The 21,069-nt window shown below is 37.9% G+C and overlaps 1 protein-coding gene across 1 annotated transcript in view; it reads right to left on the minus strand.

Annotated features, from left to right (window-relative positions):
* Positions 1–21,069, minus strand: part of LOC124155994 (nuclear pore complex protein Nup88) — a 364,729-nt gene that overhangs the window by 23,603 nt on the left and 320,057 nt on the right. The window contains exons 3-4 of the mRNA XM_046530249.1: positions 10,193–10,318; positions 5,473–5,701 (exon numbers count right to left, since the gene is read on the minus strand). Coding sequence (XP_046386205.1) covers positions 5,473–5,701; positions 10,193–10,318 — 355 coding nt within the window. The remainder of the gene's footprint in view (positions 1–5,472; positions 5,702–10,192; positions 10,319–21,069) is intronic.

Here is a 21,069-nt window from a genome sequence, read left to right on the forward strand (position 1 = left end):
AACAGGAACTCTACGCAAGGGGAGCTCAACCCCTATGAAAAAATTGTATAAAATTTTGAAACAGGTTTATACAATTTTTTCATTGGGGAAGTCAGTTGGGAATGGAGGACAGGAGGACATTGCATGAGGAAAATCTGGGTAAAAACAGGAATTAGGAGACGTCACCCTGATGCAAGAAAAGCAGAAAAACAAGGAAACTGTAATGGGGCAAAAAAGATACTGATGCGATTAAAATCACTCATACCCTTTTCTTTTCCATTTATGTTTCCGTATTCTAACAGCCTGACCGCCCCAATATGTTCTACGCCCTGGATGGAATACAACAGCGTATATTGAGTAGGGATGCAAAACAAATATTTAAGGGAAGGGGTAATATTCGTTTAGAACCAGGAATAAATAACACAAGAAAATACTGATGATAAGAACAAATATTCACGATGGAACAACCACACTTGCAGGAACTAAACTGACGTAACGCGTAAGTAAAGAGAATATTCTTCCGGAGGAGCTACTAAACTCTTTACTGATCGAACACTATAAGTTTTGGCTCAAACAGACAAAAGCATATATTTATAGTTTAATTAAAAAGATTCCGATGGTCACGTAACATTATATTCAAACACTAATAAGAAAAATGCACACGCTTTAAAATATCCTTTTCAGACTTTAATATCATTATTTGCTAAAATTCATCGATAGGACAATAAAACATACAGCCATTCAATAGCCAATGGCATTCAATCAGATTAAAATATTCAAGGTCTCTCGAGGTTGATCTCATTAAAATATAGCATAAAGCAACGAAAATCACCATATTAATCAATTTAAAATGGAGAAAAAAATACATCATTACATGGTCATACCGAGGTTAAACTCTTTCTGAATCGGCGCTCCAATGAGCTCCTCAGTTCGCTCGGGCTTGAAGTACCTTGAATTATATTCATTACATGGGATTCTATTCGACCAAACATAACCATGCTTCTGAAATTAGCTCTCATGCTATGGTGTCCTCTGAGTTCACAATAAATCATGCCACGAAAGCACTTAAAACAGCCACACTACTTTTCGGCTTAGACAGGAAATGCCACCCACGTAACATGACTATTTATTTCATACGCAGAAAGGCGATCGCAATAAGTTTCGCACAAAAAACAGATAATTTACGTAAAAGTGCTTTGAGAATCCTCAATTTGATCGCTCACTGATTAATCGATATTAAACTGTACTGCTTATACTATTAGGTAACAAACACCAATTGGAAGGAATCCTGACAAAAAATACTCTCTTGAATTTCACCCCGAACTATCGACTGTAAGTAAATAAGAATGGAATATAGGAAAACTGCAAGTATCGACACTTTCCGTGCAAGTTATTCCAATTTACGGTTCCGAGACGAAGATACTATAGCTGATTATATCACGAACATTTTCGATATCCCAGGTTCTGGAAGCTTGTCAAAGGAGAGGCGGGAATATAACCCGGCGGGTAGATTTGGAGTAAAAGGTGGGGGGGATTCGAGCAAAGCCGTACTATCTAACCGTAAGCCGTACTAGCTAATTGTTGAAGGATGTAGTTCCCCAACACTTTCGAACACTTACAAGGAAACAGAAAAATATAAAAAAATTAATAACAAAAAATTTAGATTTACATGATCTAATTTCGTTCTAAATCGTTAGTGACCAGTTTGACACCTTCTCATTACTTCATAGTTATTTAGGGATAGGAACTAGGGAAACTAATCAACTGGCTTGAGGAAAAAGCAAATAAAAATGCATGCATACGGTTAATTAACACAAAAGATAAAATGGGACTATTATTTATTACATTTAGCACGAATATATCATCAGCACATTAATAATCATGGCTAATGGATTCGATTATAGTTCGGTACGTAGTAAGCTAAAAAAATGGCAGGGTCGAATATAGGGTGAATCATGTCTTCACTTAATGGAATTTAATCTTAATGATAAAATTAAAAAAAAGTTAAAAACTTGCTAACATTCATAGAACAATTTTTAATTGGTACGACCGGACCTGAAGAAACCTTGACGAGAGAAGCAGGTCATACTATTAAGTGAAACGTTTTGCGGATTCCACAAAGTTTTTAACTGGCTTTAATATTATCACGATGAGTAAAACACGACTCAATACTTCAATACTATCCTTATCTTCGCAAAGACGACACAAAAAAGAAGAATTTCATTGGAAAGGTGAGAACACACGAAAAAAAGGCGTGGTAGGAACAGTTGTGGGCAGTATTTTTCAAGATATTATTTCTCATCAAAATTTAATCAACAACTCGCAAGAAAAACGTAGCGAAGAAACAATGTTTCCAGACGAAACGAGTCTCCGAGGAAGAAAGTAGCGCCATACAGAGCAGGTGAACATTTCTCCAAACCGAACCAACGCATGGGGTATTTGCATGCACGGAATTATCCACGCTCCAACAGCGGCCGAAAATTAGATGCGACACCGATACTTGATCCAACTAAATAATTTGCTCCGCAACCACAAAAAGAAGAGGAAAGAAGTCCAGCTTCCCCTGACTTCGCACACACCCCCTGAAATAAACTACCTTCAAAGCATTTTCAAGAGTGGATTCCAGTTCAAAGGAGCGGGAATGTAAATTAATGCCAGGTTCCAAAATATTCATACGTCGTAATTATTTACGCAAGGAGCTCTGCCAAAATTAGCGTTTTCTATCAAATGAGGGCTCGGGTGGCCAGCAAAAATGGAATTTTCTTCGAGTTGTTTTCTCTAAAAAAATTATAATTCATTTGCTAAACATTTAATGAAGTCAAAGATAGACTATTTCGCAAATTCGTAGTTACAAACATAAAGATGTTTTGCAAATACTGGTACATGCTTTGGAATGTAGGGGAAGAAATAAAATATCAAGAAAACACCATTTACAGTTCAGAGCAAATATCTTACGCTGTAATTTTAATAGAAGATCAAAAATGGCGACGGAACACTATGAGATATTTTGCCACAGCTGTAAAATTAAAGACAGAGAGAAATAAAAAATTCGTACTCAAATAACCAAAAATATTGAGTATGTACACTACAGGCAAGTGCGCAAAAGTATTAGTATGTATTAACAAAACTTAAGGCGAGTAAAACCTCACCTCGTCGACTGAAAAGAGCAATATACTATAAACTGCATGAATTCCAGGTGAGTGGCAGTGAGGAGGCAAGGTACTCAGTTCATTTGAAAAAATAATTCAATATTACCCGTTCTTAGAGTCTTACAAACATAGCTACACATTTCTATCTTTATCATTCGCAGAAATCTACGACAAAACATAGGTAATACGCCGGACATTTAGTTTTTTGTCCAGGAATTAAGGAGCCAAGCAGTTAAACCCTATAAATCATAGTACCTATCTCCCTATTACTCAGAGTCAAATGCACGAGGTTCTATTCACGTTCACAAGTTTACAGAATACCTAAAATATCTCTAACTACTACTCTTTCCTCCTCAAAAATATGTACCGTCTGAGTTCGTACCCCTTCCGTCAAACAAATTTCATATACTACATCAATAAAGGGGGAAAACCTAGGTCCTCTCTGAAGAAAATGTAAGAAACAGATGTATGGCGACAAAGAAGAAACGACCCGCACATCAAAAAACTGATTAGGATTTAAGATTATAAAGGAAATATCTGTCACCTTAAATTCAACGCTTCCGTGAACTTTTTCCTCATAGACAGGGAACGAATATCCAACATGAACACATGAAGCAACGCAATATCCAATAGATGAAGCCGCGCATATGGTTGCATAAAAAAACTCAATATACTTCACAAAGCTCACAGAATTTCTGTGCGTTTGTTAATTCCATTGTCAGCTGAACACTTAAGTAACCCGCGAGTCTTTCACCAGCTTACATAGAATCTATTCAAAAAAGTATTCCTAGGGCTACGCTCTATGCATTTGAAAAGTTAACGTAATCGATTATTGGGTAGCTACGAAGGTCTGAATCTTACCATAAGCCCGGCCGAAGACCTGGGACGTAGGCATTGGAACTTACAGAACTCATCATTTCACGAAAAAATTTTCCCGTTACAGCGTGTCTTATAACATGACTTAGTATGAGTACCTGAGAAGAATCCAAAAAGACGAATATTGTAAATAATAAGTGGTTTAATTAGACTCTTGATAACTAGATCTTAGAAATCCAGCACACATAGGGGTGATTTTTAAACTTAATTACAGGTTAGCAGCTTGATTCGAGGAAACAAGACAAGTTTTCGGAGGTGTAAATCTATACAGAATTAATGGAACATTACTTTTATTAAGGCAACTAGGCCAAAATTTTAGCATAGGTGCAAAATTCAAAAGAGTTCAGGGCGTCCAACGAATCTCGATTTCTTTTCTCGAAGTATTCCACGTTGTATTTGCAAATAATAAAAAAATCAGTCACTGAAAACAAGAATTTCAAAACAGCTACAGTCCATTCAACAAAATGTTTTTGATATACTACATTTTCTGTAAATATTCAGAGCCACAAACTCCATAACTTCGCATTTTCTCTATGATTAGAAAAAGTGAAGAATGTCAATTCCATTCATGAAAAATTCGAAGCAACAGATCTGGTGGTTCAGAAGATATGAAAATTCCTGCAAAGGCGGAAATAGACTTTGGCCGTTTTGGAATTCAAGGCTTCACTTTGTTCCTTACACATTTTCATCGACTTTTCCGTTAAGTACACTTTTTAAAATCGACTTTCGGCAATTGAAATAGCATAAAACTTTGGAAACATACAATGGTGTGCATTCAACTCAAGGCCAGGGAATTAGTTTATAAATAAATAAAGTCACGAGGGCATTAATAAATAAAGTTTAGAGGGCTCACGGCACCAAGGCCAAGAAAATAAAAACATTGCATTCAGATGCGTTAGATGAAAAAGTTTGCAAGCAAAGGGGTATTTTTTTAATACCTCATTAAATTGTAAATCAGCATTCCTACTACATCCAGGACCGCAGTCAACGATGCAGACAATCTTTTTCTACGGGAGGGGTATATTCAACCCCGAATGAAGTGTATCGAAGTATAAATATATATTTTACAATGATTACGCAGATATATGGGAAAATAAGATAACAATAACTTGATAATGCATTAAAACAAGGCATAATCGAATACGGTACATAGCTAAATAACAGGTTGAAAGACTGAATTTACCCTTTTGTTTCCAAAATATTCCAAGAGATGATGGATGGGTAGTTCTCACATACTTAACTCCCTTAGTATGTTCAATGCTTCACTGCTGCTTACTCTTGTGAGAAATTAATACACTTCCGAGGTGTTCCCAGACTCAAATATCTCCTTAGCTCTCCCTTTCCCGCCGCCGTCGGATACATCTTTGAATAGATACAATCTAATAATGCCTAAGGACTGGAGGAGGTGAGGATTAGGTAGGTATAGGATCTCCCGCATCTCCTTTAGCCGGGCGGCCACTCTCCTTACCTGGGCGAGGGCGGTCACTGCGGTCCCGGCGCCTGGCGTCGGCGGCTCCCGCTTGGCCTCCTCGGGCGACGCGAAGTCGAAGTCGACGGCGGTGTCGCCGAGGCCCACAAGGAAGGGTAGAGCGTGCGACGCGATGGCCGATGACGGGGTGCGACCCACGGCCCACACCGCCTGCAGCCACACCGCACTCTCCAGGTCGTGCGAAGGTGGAGTGCCGATCACGTACAGCCTGAAAAAAAATTAATTAGGGTCGTTTCAGATTTTTCACAATTTTATGAATTCGATTCAATAAAGCACTTACCAAAAGCTTAAAGGAAAAAATAACGGAAGATGGGAATATGATCGTTCATCGGTATCGCCACTTAAAAGTACTGCCATTGATTTACCACTAGGTGTGTTGAAATTATAACTGCCATTGTATCGGCTGTTATGTTAACAATGCAGTGCCTTCAAGGAATAATCAATACTTATACTGAATATGCCACAACGAATAAAATATAACGGAAATAGCGAATAAAACGACTATGCATGAAAAGAATAAATAGCCAAGGAGTTAAGCAGGTAACCTTTTTACATAATTGGTAAAACACTCAAATTTAAAATCATACTAAACTATTTGTTACCGCCATCAATTGACTTCCACCTCTTCAGCTCATTATCAAGAGTGGGAGTAAAAGCGGAGGGAAAATTGTAATGAATACAAAAAATCGTAATTTGTCGTCAATAAACCACTTGCTAAAAACTTAAAGAAAAATAAAAAAAAAAATAGCGCGGAAAATGGGAACAACGATTCATCGGTATTACTACTTAAAAAGTACCTACTGCCAGGTGTGTTGAAAATGTACCTACTGCTGCATCGGCTGATATAATACAAATTAATTTTCACCAAGGTTGAAGTTATAATCATTTAAACTAGTGATGGAAAAACATCCTAAATGTAAGCTTTTTTTTAACCGCTCCATCAAGCAGTTTTAAGTAGTTGGTAACTCCAATGGCTCCATATGATGTATTTTAGCACACCACTTCTAATCATATGAATAGCACATTAGAAACTAATTTACACAATTGTTTCAGTTTTCAATTGCACTGTGAACTAGTTATAAATGAGAGAAATTTGAAAGTGTTTTTATAAGTAACATTTAAATTAAAAATAAGAATATTCACTAAATTCTTGACAAAATGCAAATATTAACCGTAACCACTAACAATTGGCTGCTTCAAAATGCTGCTGCTACTTCGGAGCGGAGTAAAAGGCTGTCAAGTAATGTAGGAAAGGTGATAATGAGTAATTAATGCATGCGTTATAAGGTATTATTAAAATTTAAACAATTATAACTTTACAAATGAAGAATTTCTCAATATAAAATTTCGGTTCTTTGTTTTCGGCCATCGAATTCGTAGAAATTATGAAATCATTCGTACCCAGAATATGCAGCATTTTTCGAAGAGATGCAGAATCAAGTCAGAACTGTAAAAGCGAGTATGCTTCTTTCAAATTCTCTATCATACAAAAAAATGGTCGTTCAAGACTCGTGGATATTTTCTTTAGAAATGATTTCCAAAATGACGAGAGGTCTTCAAACTCTGACAACATTATTTCGGACTTAATTACACAATTTGAAATTTAAAATTATACTCTAAACTCCCTAGAGAAACATAAGGGGAACCATTACAATCTCTCCTTCTGTTTCTCACAATCCTTCTGTTGAGACTCACTTCACAATCCTTTTTTTGAGGAAGGAAATGACGAGGCAAACACAAGATTAAGATACGTAGGGCGATACAAATACAAATCAGAAATAGAATGTACTGAATGAAATAAAAAAAATCAAGTGCATTTATCAATTGATGGGTGAGGGGGTTTATGACCCACAAAACCCCACCCTGGATAAGGAAATGGTATAATGTGTCATCTCAAAAATTAAGATGCGCGTAGCACTTCAACATTCACAGAAAAATCAACTTTAACTTCATATATACGGAGCTAAGAAATTTTAAGAAATTCTTTTGGAGAGTAGAAAAATAGTCAGAAGAGAAGGAATGAAAGATCTGTAAGTTGTGTCAAATCAACCTTCCCGATGGGTGCCGAAAGTTAACCAACACTGTTCTCGTTCTAAGTCGTTCAATGAGAAGTAGAATAACATGACCCACGTTGAATAGCAAAGCAAGTAACCTCTTGGAAGGTATACAAAGTTTCCCCACAATACCGGGACGAAGCACGGCTGGTAACAACTGACGAATAACCCAAATAATGGGCATTTACTTGACAAAAAGGTTACCTTGAAGAGCATAAGATTGGAGAGAAGGAAATGGGAAAAAATTAATGTAAGGAGGCTTTGGCCTATATATACTCTGGGTAATACAGCATTCGAAAAACTGCTCCATAAGGAATAGAAAACTGTGAGACCTGGAGGTTGACAGGGTTACTGAATAGCAAATGGACGGGTAAAGTGAAAGATGCGGAGGTTTACGAAAGAAAGGGCATTGAGAAGCGCCATATAACAAGGAAGAACACGTTGGATTGGTAAGCATCCACGTCATAAGAAGCAGAAATTTTGAGAGAAACATAATGAAGGTATGGGTAAGGGATAACTGATAGGAAAGACAGAGGAAGACAACACGAAAAGCAAGAAAGACAAGGGAAAGAAGAACCATCGATAAATAAGTAAGGAAACTAACACGGGATATGGTGAAATGTAATTCGGGAGGAACAAGAGGGAGAAACAAGGAAACCATAAGTTTGGTCGTATCGGCAAATGTTTCCGAATATAATAAAAATTCAATGTCAGTTACATCAGGAGATAATATCTCCGACCCGTTTTTTCGGTCGATATTGGATAACTCCTAGGGTTGAGAATATGTGTTAATCTGTCATGAGTCAGGCTTAAAATTTACTACTCAAGTGAATATTTTTATTATTCTCCCCTTAATGGCTGCTTAAGTCAACATAAAATATTTTTGATAATTGTATCTTTCGTATTCAAGCCAGCATTGGTAGCGGTAGGGAATCACCTGCTATCTCAAGGTGGCAGGTTAAAGCCCAGCCTGAGACTTTCTAGGTTCAGGGCGGGGGTATTGGTGACCCGGCTCTAAGACACCGGAGATTAAGCCATTGGCTTTTCTGAAGCCAATATACACCTACATGCACCATCAGGAGTCTTCGACAGAGCAAGAAAAAAAAATAATTAGCAACCGAATATTCAGATCTAATCAGACAAACAACCATTCTCCAAAAACGTTCACCGGAAGTCAATTAGCCGCTCAAACTTAATTGATACAGTCGTGGTAGAAGCTTTCCCATTTTACCTCCCAGCCACACCCCTTTCCTTGACAATGAAAGAGAGAGTGGCTAGTGCTCGATTTTTCGGACCGTGGCTGTAGGAGAGGGAGCGTGGGGAAGAGACGTCACCCGCGCATAGGAAAACATGAAAACGGCATAAAACTCCAGGATTTGCGGCGAAAAAGGCGCGCCTTAATGGGCACGGGGCACGATATCATGTCAAAAACCCACTAATTCCCTGAGACGCACCATCCACCCAGCACCAGGCCGTGTGCTGTCTTCTCCCACTCTCACTACAGAAATTTTATCATTATTTTTTAATATGTATCTCCCACACCTACAACCTTCCGCCACCCATCCTCACCGACCGACCGACCAACGAAATGTAAGAATAAAATAACGGATGACTTCTGCTTCAAGCATAATTCCCATTTCAAAAAATGTGGCGAACATCGGAACACTGTGGCGTGGTTTCTTTTCGTGAATTTAATTAAATATGATAAACACCCCGGAGTAATTAAAGGTGGAAATAAAACTCCGGCGGTGGATGGAAATTAATCGGTACGGAATATATAAGGTTCTTTTCCTGAGTTTACCAGCGCGCGCGCACACAAAAAAAACGAGGAAAATAATTCGTCCGACGCATTATGATGATGAATGCGCGAAGGCATCGCATGGGCTGACGTGTAGTCGAGGTGCCGTGTGGGATAAAAATTCGCTCCTTAGAAATAATTAAAACTGGAGGAAGATAAACGAAAAGACACCATTTGATTTTAACAATTACCCAAGTCTGGCTATGCGATAAATATGGAGTAAGATCAACTACAGGAGAACAAAAGCAATTGAATCTACAGGGATGAAGACAAAGTACCAGAACATAAAAATAAGAGGGTAATTATGGGAGAAAAATTGTCAGCATGACCATGAGTACTTAAGAAAAAATATCTCCTTACGAAAATGAGATCCAACATATTGCTAGGTTATCGTTCAATGGTCCTCAAAAATATGAAAATTATAAATGAGAAGAATATATAAAATAAATTTCTCAACGCACAGCTTTTTAAGAGGAGCCATAAAACAACGCGGTAGCTAAAGACAACGAATTATAATAAGACCAAAGGACTGAAATTTGTTTTAGATGATCATCTATTTATGAGAATGCATAAATAGTACTACGGATGAATCAAGTACTGATAGGAAATTGATGCTGGTATGATAACTTAAGCATTTAATAGATACCACCACGATCATCATTGGGAAAAAATATAAAATGTTTACTTAAACGGTCATGATTTTGGTCACTTTTGGGCTGAAGCCGCGTCATAATATTCGAAAACGAAGAAGAGTTTACATGACACTATGCGCACAAGTTTTATGGACGAGTTGCTTTGGCTACAACTATTTCCAGAATTCCAATTTCTTGATTATTGACCAACTCACCTGAAGGTATTTTCCGAGGTGAGGACCAGAAGATGTGAGTCTGTAGGGGATCCGGGATGCCAGCGAACCTGCTGCACGAGGACATTTGGGCTGCAGAGGAAGTAACGTTCGTCCAGGGAATGGCTCCTGAAATTAAAACATATAAAAACGCCATGAGATACAGAAAGTACTGACTGTTGATAAAAAAAGAACAATGAAACCGGAATCTAATCTTATACAGAAGCTATCCAGAACTTTCAACCACCTCTAGGTAATGTTAAAGGCGCTATCATCTTATTGTTATCATCAATCTGAGATAAAAAAAACTGGCCCTAAGTGCCATAAACATCGCTGTAGCTATCACAAAACCATCGTATAGGAAAGAGACGCATCATAAGAGTAGATGTAGGAGGATGATGGAAGAGATGAGAAGAGTCCAGGTAGGAGGATGATGGAAGGTGTGTGTGTGTAATAATAGGACAAGAGGAACTTTCACACAGGAAATCAAAGTGATAAGAGATGTTAGGAAGACTCTGGTATACTAATTCAAGATTGATATCGATTGAAGATTCTGGTATACTAATTGAAATGTGTAATTCACCTGTATGGATTTTCAAAATGTTACCACACGAGAAAAAAAAAGAGACCGGGAAAAATCGACCAACACCGGTCCCGTAAATTAAGGACGAGGAGATTTCTACCCGGAATAGAGAGAGGCTATCAACCCGTAGTTTCAGAGATTGATGCGCAATAATAATTAGTGGGTTATTTCTGTGGTTGATTTTAGTCCGTGAATATCAAGTTTCCGACATCGGCCCAGAATCATAAAAGGAACTTTAATTTATCAAAGCATGAAAACCTTTTTGTTTACCATATATAGTTATAGTTTACCATATATTATTTTTGTAACCATATATAGTTAAGATCTAATGATCTCCTGGGCCGAAAAGTGGACAGTAAATATTTGTGAGTGATCAGCAGACTATACGGGGCATTTTCTAGGTCAATTTAAATACGCAGCAGTCTTGGCCCTGTGTAAGATAAATAAAAAAATAATATTTTACAATATAAATTCATTGATACTATAATTCTTAGTGGTAAATTCAAAAACGGCACCGGCTGACAAGCCTTAAATAGCTTAGCAGGACCAAACCTTCATGATCCATTTATTATTGTAATATTGCTATGGATTCGCATAAATTGCTGTTTTCCTTGTCTTCCTTTGGTTGATATTAAAAAGTATCATCATAAAAAAATTAGACTTAACGGTAAGTCTCATGCTCTAACCACCCTGAGTTATAACCAGCGCACATCAAGGACTGCATGTAAAAGTAACAAACGAAAGTAAATATATATATTGATTCAGCGTCTTGAAGTAGGTCTTAAATAATTTTAAATGCAAATTTTTGCAAACGTTTCGTAATATTTATACACCCTAATCAGGGCTATGAATGAATGTGAGTACATTATTTTGATAAAATTCATCAAAGGCTATGACAACGTTTATTACAATAATAAAATATAAAGAATTCAGCAGTAAATAATAAAAAAAGAAAAGACTAGAATTTTGACATTCACCGTTATATTGCCGTTTATGTTTATAACTATACCAAATCGTTGGCAAACATTTGCATTTAAAAGTCTTCAAAACCTATATTCCATGACACTGAATTAATATTAAATATAGAGGTCAAGAGAAGGAAAAAACCTCAACTTATGCAATTAAATACAACGAACCGGATAATAGAGACGACGGGAGTATTTATTTGTCATATTAGAATATAGATACTGTTCAGACGAAAACTTAAATGAGAAGCGCAATAATTCAAGATCCAGGATCGACTCCAGAATGATGCCTTCGGACACTCCAAAACGATACGCCTCAAAGAACAAAGTGGCACACGGGGGAAAAATGTGAAATCGACACTATGGAGCTTAGTCCGGGATGTACCGTCAACTAATCCAACCATTCTTAGGATTTAATGACTAAAAGAGAGATTAAAATAAGACAAAGGCACCTCAACACACCAATTTTCATTTATATTACCAATGAATGACAAAAAGAAGGTCAAATACGTCAAGCGAATGACGACGACGCTAAAGACAACCCACTCTTCTCCTTCATGGGGGAAGAGTGCATGAAAAATGGAAGGCTCTACGAGCTTGCGAAGCCGCTTCCATCCAAACGTTGGCACTTCGACGACGCAAGCGACAATCTTAATACTTAATTCGACGAGCTCGCGCGGAGAAGTACGGAAGACGAAGTGATGCTACAAAACAGCAGCAGGAAAGCAAGAAACAACAAAAGGCTACCAGTTACCGTAAATTCAAAACATTCGCTGGAATTATTTACTTGAGTTACAAAATGAAAAATATGCCGACAAGATGAAAGTCCAAAATGAATAAAAAATCTAAAATTACGTGTTCGGGGTCACCAACCCTAAGCGAAATTACTTCGACGTGTCAATCACTTAAAAAATGAACATCCACAAACTACCATAGTAGGGAATGAGGGATGCAGATGGATAGGAGAGTTCTCTGGCGAAGGACACCACCCAGAGTTGCCAACTTGTTTTCGAAAAAAATGAAAAATAGGGAATCGACAAAATGTCACACAGGAATCACAATTTCTTTTGGAGTTGTGAGCAGAATATAACTCATTACGCACATAAACAAAGAAACAAATAGAACAGGAATACTTAAAAAGTTTTTATTGATAGCCTGAAACGTATTTGCGCCATTATACACCAAGAAAAGAATATTAGGAATACGAGAGCTCCCTCAAAATAAAAAAGGCTTGGCAACCTCGACACCATCACTGAGAATCAGCGGAGGAATGAAAATAATCGTTGATGGGCCTTGCAAATCTGCTCCACGAAGATTAAAAAAATAACCATTTTACTGACAGGCCATGGGGGTGGGACCGTATCGGGCGGAAAAAGCGTGGACGGAGAGAATGAAAAGGAATTAGAAATCCTTGAGACGGGAGGAAACATTGGTAAGGACGGAGGATAATGAAAAAAAATAGAGGAGAATGGATTGATAGAGTAAGAGTGGTGGGGGTTGGCTTGGGATCGAGTCCAAGGAGGGAAAGGGGCCGAACAATTGGGGTGAGGAAGAAGTGGGCTGTATTGAGGAGGGGTAAGGAGTAACAGTGGGCGTAAGACACAAGAAGCGGAGAGGGGTGTGGGGGATTAAAAAATGCGAAAAAATTCGGGCCTCTCCTCCACCAATTTTTTTCTCTTTTCTGCCCTGGGGATAGGGATACGGGGTGGGCGGAAGGGTGCAAAACTACCGTTCTTATTCTGGACTACGTGAGTGGGACGCTACGCTAGGAGGCTTGGATCTGAGGCAGGAAGGGAGAGAGTTATATAAGGAGGGGTTTTGGAGTAGGATGGGGGGAGTAAGGAATCGTTGGTAGGAGAGGGAAAAAATTAAGCTGAACTCGCAATTGCGTTTAAGTCACGCTGGGCCTGCCGACAATTTCATTATTTTTTTAATCACCGGTTCTCCCATCTGAACCACCCCCTGGCACGCCCGCCCAGGCCCCTCCTTGACGTGGGCGATTACTTCAGTCACCGAAAGACGTGGGTGAGGAGCTGCGAGGGTGTCTCTCGAATAAAAGAACGACAGGGGAAGAATCGAGGCCGGCTTAAGGATGCGAAAAAAGTCGAGGATAAGAACCATACTTTGAGCTGCCATTACATCTCATTCCGATATATTTGACGGCAATTATAGCATTAAATTAATTTCATGTGATTACGGATAAATTAAGTATTTTGATAGGAGATCAGGCAACTAAACTTCTTAATACTTCAATTAAGATATTTGACGGTAATGGCGATACTTTTTGAATAAGTGACATTATTATAGAAGAATTTAAATGTTCGAGGGGAGATGATACGACAAAATGTTTCGTTAGTCTTTGCCTAATTTTAGGAATTCACTATATTTAAATAACAATGGGTGACTTTGGGGAGGAATAATAAACCTTTTCACAAAATAAAATGCTCTCAATATTTTATTTTATTCTATGTATAACAAGAGTTCAATACGTTAAATGATGTGTGGTCATTTTAAATTAATTTTCGTGAGAACAAGTAAGGGACTATCACCATCCGTTCTCATCACCTTAAAAATTACATGATAGCAGCATTTCTATTAGTTCATATGAGGACCATTTTTAAAAGCCACTTTCGCAAACAATGCTACAATGAATGCAACCACCCATGTGCACACAAAGACTCCTGAGAAGAAAAGCATTCTTGGATCAACGGATAGCACCGTCGTAAGACATCAATCTTAATGCGGTGACGGAAGCCCACAATGAAAATAACATTTAAAACTACTTTCTACCGCAAAAGAAAATGCCTCACACTTAACGATAACTGCGTTAAAAAAGAAACAAAACATAAACCGAACTTGAATTATTAGAATGCAAACAATTTTTGCATTGTTTTCCTTTCCACCATTGTAACTAAAAATATAACGTTAGTACTACCGTACACATGATCGCAGGGTGTACAAAGTTAATTAATGACTAATAGCAAAACATTAAAGGCGATTATTACCGAATGTGGCATTGCAGAGAGAGCAGGATAAGCGATTCAAAAAAATGCGTTTGGATTCTCCCCGCTCGTACCTGCCTCCATATCCCTGCGCGATATCCTCTCAGTTTTTTCCATTACGAAGAATAAAAATAAGGGAAGATTCTCAGCCTGGACCTTCCTGCTTCCCTCCTCCACCACTTGACAGCATCTTCCGTCTCCTATCAATCCATTCCCAATTTTTTCGTTACTTAAGCGCTTCTTCCCATCGCAAGTTTTCTAATTATTTCGCTCGTCTTGGTACCCCTTCGTGTTTTTTTTTTCTTCGAACTCGAAATTTTTTCAACGTCTCTTCTCGATTTTTCTCGAGCGAAAAAAAACAAAAGAAGAGGGTGGATGCGTAAAGGAAAGACTCTCGCCTGATTTGATTGAATTTCCCATCCCCCAAGTATGCCCTCTGCTTTTAAACCGATACCAGGAAAGACCTCTGAAGGGTGATTTTATTTTCGAAGCGTTAGAAAAATAAAAGAAAAAGAAATACCGAACTGTTTCTTTTATGGTGATAACGTTGGAAGAAGACAAATTTAAACGGAGAAAAATACATACGCTACGCAAAGGAACGCGATTTCATCCACGAGATTCGATTATAGGGAAAAAGATTTAAAAGGGGATCCGGTCTTTTTTTCAGCTGGAGATAGGAAGACGATCAGGATGGGTTGCTTAGGGACCAAAAGTTTTTAACTTTTTTCAATTTCGACTACTTCAAGATAAGGCGCGCTCAATAAATTAGGTACTGCCGTCACCGATGTTTACTGTAACTCAAACAAAAAGTTTGATTTATTACCAGAAAGTTTACAAAAATGATGAACGAAGGAATCAATTCGGAATTGGCAGGTGTTATGGATATATTTTTTAGAGAAGCTAAGGCGAAAAAATTTCGGTTATGGTAATGAGCTCACATTTCGAGGTTCATAACACACAACTACACGTATCTACAACAATAAAAAACTTGAAACATACTTTTTTCATTCCGTTTCATCAAATAAAACCAAAACAGTTGTCAGTTATTTATTTTTATTGTAAAATTTAAAGAAAACGTATGAGAATAGTTTTATACCTTCCGTATTTCCTCATCCAAACAGCTCACCAACACATTCTCGCTCTTTAGCGATAACTCGCTTTCGCTTAGCCATTCCCAAGAGGAGAAATATCTTAAAAATATTTTCCCCTGAATGAAGTGAAGTGATATTTATTTTTATAAGGAATTTCTACAAGAAAATATTTTTTTTAAATTGATAAAAGGACAAGGGCCTGATGTGTGGTCATACCTCTGCATAATATCTAACATAAAATACAAGTGGGCTAAGCGATTAAAATCCAAATGTTAAAGAAGGCGTTCACTGGAAAATACTATGCCTTATAACATAACTAAAAACTAAAATTCTAACCCCTTCCAAAACAACATATTAAACTATATTGCGATCATATGTATTGTTTTCGTAATTGAGATCAATATTTCTAACAACTGAATTTTAATCAATGTAAGCATTAACTCGCAGTAAGCCATGCATACTAGAAAATTTATTTGTATTTTTTATGCAAAAGTAAAATATCCACATGGCAATGTATGTACGCCCGTAATTTCGTCTCCGTTATAATTAACTATCATATTTGTAATCCCTAATATAAATATGCACATTTCCTGTCGTTCAGAGTCATACATTTCGAGCAATGAAAAGCATGCGTTAAGTTAATACGAAACTCTAGCTAAAGGCTATGCAGAGTTGTTTTTCACTTAAGTTTTCCACTAAAATTATTACCACGACTAAATAATACAATCTGGCCGATCTACCTTTGCATTTGCGAAGACGTAAGTTAGGATCTGAATCATGGCCAGCAACCGACAATTCACAGCTCCGCATTTCGACTTAATCACGGTGAGCTAAGGAAATATTCTTACCAGGAAAATGCACGGCGGGCAGACAGATAATAATAACAACAGGAAAAAAGCTTATCTGACGGATAGAGAACGTTAACTACCTCCAATTCGGTTTCCAGGCCTTAATTGAAGTCGGGAAGGAGATATTTTGTGAGGGGAGGAAGAAGTGGCGGACTCGGGAACACGATGGAAGGGTAGGGGTACTCGGTATGGGACACTATTTCTCTTTTTTAATTCAATGAGTTCGAGGGCTGAAGCAAAGGAATGGAAAAAAAGGGTTTTAGGAGAGGGAGGTTGGTCGAAATAAGCCCCAACGTAGGGAGGGGCTGAAGACTGCAGAGGGCAGTGGAGACAGAGAATAAGAATCTTCCCATAAGGGAACACATCACTCCCGCTCGACAAGTCTTATTTCGTGACGTATTGCTACCTTAAAATTTAGGCTATCATCTTGACATTTTAAGAGCGCAAAGAGAAACCGTGTTCAACATTTGTATTTAAAAGGCAAAAACGTACCGAAAAAAGATAAAATACGATGGGGCAAGCGGGAGCTATGCGTTCCCTTAAAAAGGTTCCACGTCTTAACGAAGCAAATATGATTTTATTTCTATTTGGACAAACTATAAAAAATTAGATCAACAAGAGATAATGGAATTAGTATTTATCTTAAAATACGACAATACTTGTAAACTGAGAGAGGGACCGAATTTACAAAGTGTATTATAAGATAGCAGGTTTAAATGATGGCAAATACTACAGCCATTGCGTAGCCAGGGTAGGTAGTTGAAGGGTGGGAGGAGAGCTTCTTTAGTATTTGTGCAAAATTTTCATTAAAAATGCCCTTCATTCGCACGTAAAATCATTATATGCAATGATGATCAATATTATTAAAATAATTATAATACTATTTCTATGGTAACACCTAAGGGCATCAACAGATAGCAGCAATTTCCCTATGATACTATTAAAAATAACCATAATTTACTTGAAATTCATTTCGGCTAATGAGGTGGGGGGTTACGCAAAGGTGTCTCTCACGGAGTTTCCATAATGGTTTATTTAATCAACACACATACCTAAATATGGTTGCGTAAAATATTTGAATTGATTAAATAAACCATTATGGAAACTCCGTGAGAGACAGCGGTGGCCCACCACTAGTGGGTATAGAACTGTGCGGGATGGAAAATGAGACGAACGAAAGGAGATATAAGGGGTGGAGGGATGCGGGAGGGAGGGTTGAAGAGGCGTGAAGTGGGAATGGTAGTCGATTAATAACCCTCGTCCGTGGGGAAGGGAAAAAAAGGGGAGCAACTCGTTACCAATGGATTGAACACGTTAATTCCATTCTTTTTTTGCACTTCTACCCCTGCAGCCCACTTCTTAATTTCGACCCTATCTTCATCGTCTCCCAAGAATCCACTGCCACCATACTCATTTTTTCCCCTGTCGTCTTAAAGACGGGGTGGCGGCGACCCCCTTATTCCTCGGCGGGTAAAGGACGAAGGGCCCAGGGGGGTATGGGGGGGTTTGGGAGGGAGTTACACGAATCCCCCTTCATTGGCTGACGTTAGGCACGGAAAGATGACATGGGATTAACAAGAGGAGGAAAAATTTTCAGTGCGGAAAAGGACGAGGCAGAAAAAATTTTCCAATGGCGATGAGAAATGAGTGGGAATGGGGGTGGGAGTAATACCCATCAACCCCCGCGAAAACAGCCACCCTCAATTCTTCCAGACCGACATCCCTTCCTTGGCCTCAATAATTAATCCCCGAGAAAGCTTCACGGTTATTCCCTTGCTTGTTGGGTCCCATCTTAAGACTAAAAAAAGGCACGGAAAAAATCGACACGGCGAGGTGCTACCTAAGCAACCGCATTTCGAGGTGTACTCGACGGGCATTTGAATTAATCCATATCAAAATATCCTTTACAGGTGTACACGCCACAAAATATTGTTCCATATGCGGGATGCTACGCCCTGACACGTTGCGTACCACAAATTTTACATTGTGATAAATATAACAGTGGATTACGGTCTAAAGAGTGACCATAAGCTCTTATCTTTATTGATTCAAAATTACATTCCATCAAGTAAAACAGGTGTTAGGCCAGGTGCTCAATGAGTCCACGTAATTTATGATACATATGTGAACTATACGGTGAGATCAGGGGTGCCCGCGGGATGAAAAATATATGACGCACAGAAGGCTATTGAAAGTTTGGGAGGTGACATTCACAACTAAATTTCAGCTGGCGGAGTTCCATTAATAAAAATAAACAAATATATAAGTAAAATGCACTGACGACGCCCTAAGCCACTGCCTAGGTCTGTCCATGAGATAATATGCATCTATGCTGGTAAAAGTGGTTCGATCATGCATAAAAAGAGAGGGAAGTGACAGAGAACCACTAAGCTTGATATTTTCTAAATATAGAATGATCATTGAACACATTAGTGAAAGTAGACGTCTGTCAAGTTTACACTGTTTTATCTGTTTTAGTTTACACTGAATTATCTCAAAATATTTTTACCTCTTTTCAGAAAATAGACTGAAGAATTTTGCTACAGTTGCGTTTTGTTGTTACACTGTAGAGCATGCCAAAATAAAAGTTGAGCTCTTGTGAACGTCATGACAAAATACTTTTTCAATACGTATCTCCAGAAATAGGACGGATACAAGAGGATAAATAGGTAAATTAAAAAAAAATCGCTGTTGATTAGAGAAGGATATAGAGTTCCCAGCACACATCTATCAATATCTCCTTTGCTACTCTTTGTGAGACTCTTTTCAACGGTTGGTTCCTGTTGCTGGTTAAGATATTCGTATTCACCGTACTTTCCTCCAAGGCGATTTCATTACACTATTGCAATCTAGTTCCAGGATATTCTAGGGTAAGAGGTCCACACACTCACTTTGGCGCAAAAAGTAGCTATGTGAATAGTGCGAAAAATCCACAGAGGAAAAATCATTCGCCTTATTCACTCACTCACCCATTATATAATAATACCAACGACTCGAACCACCTGCTGGTCACAGGACATTTTCCACGGCGGCGTAAGTGTAGCCTTCTTCAGACGTTTACATCATGAAGGTCGTGTACAGCATAACAGGGTCTTACAGAAAAAGAATCACATAGAAAATGTCTCATCTCTCAGAGTGCACAAAAAAATCTCAGAGAAAATAAGTAAATTTTGGCGTCATTCAAAGAACCGATCAACTATCGCTCTAAGAGTTACTCATAAAGGAAAACGATAATATATTACTTTCTAATTTGTATCGTCTTTCTCAACGGTACGTTACACTATCATCTCAACGAAAATTAGAGCGAAGTACTAACGATAAAAACAAAGAAAGCAATTAGAAAGAGCACCGAAAAACGAGATGTAAAGAAGCAAATGTGCAACAAGGAAGGTATTGTACAACGAGGTGAAAAATTTTCACAATCCCTTAATTATTACCGGATATTTTTATGGTTCACAAAGATCCCAATTCATACTGACAAATTCCACAGCTGAAGAGCGAGAAGATATGCTTACAATGAGAGCATTGAACACACATGAATACTTGAACACCACATGGAGGCATCCAAGCATGGGAATGCTACAGAATTATCCAAGACGAAGACGGTACACAATAACTAGGGATCTCACAAACAAGTTTTACGATACTTTATTCTTGTTTCTAAACGAATAATAACTTATTTTCTTAAAGCGTCACGCATTATCAATAAATAATAAAAAGTAAGGATACACTTAGTTACATTCCACACTGAATTCATAATGACTCACAACCAGTTTTATCGACGGGCCACATAATTCTGCATTAAACTGATAGAAATTAAACGTGGAGTATAAATAGGATTATTTTAATGGTTTTATAAATATTCAACCAAGCGAAACAGTCGACCTATTACTTGGTTTTAAAATACATTAAATTCCGACGAACTCCGGTATCCGAGATCAAAGGACCCCCAAATACTCGAAGTTAGCCAAAGAGCACAACAAACTTGCATCGACCTCACTATTTAGAGCATGCATGCGATCCCTATCAATTTCCGATTTCAATTCCCCTTCTAACCATAGATGAATTAAAACAATTCAGCGGCCTAAAATTTCAGGTTAACTCATTTTCTTTATACTAGCCTCACATATGTTCTATCTTACGAAATATTTAAAGCTACTATCTATTCGACATGGATATACCGTGTCATTTATATTGAAATGTCTCATTACATACCACTTTCTCGAACAATTAAACTGACATCGATCCAACTCTCTAGGACTTAAACTCACCACTTCTATTCAGCAAGGAACACACCAATCCGCATGTACTGATAAGGGAAAAATTATGAAGAAAAAAATGTAATTAGGAGTCATTAAATTTCTCTTGAAGAGGAGAAAAGATATTTTAGT

Source organism: Ischnura elegans, chromosome 3 (genome assembly GCF_921293095.1).
Source record: "Ischnura elegans chromosome 3, ioIscEleg1.1, whole genome shotgun sequence".
Classification (NCBI taxonomy): Eukaryota; Metazoa; Arthropoda; class Insecta; order Odonata; family Coenagrionidae; genus Ischnura; species Ischnura elegans.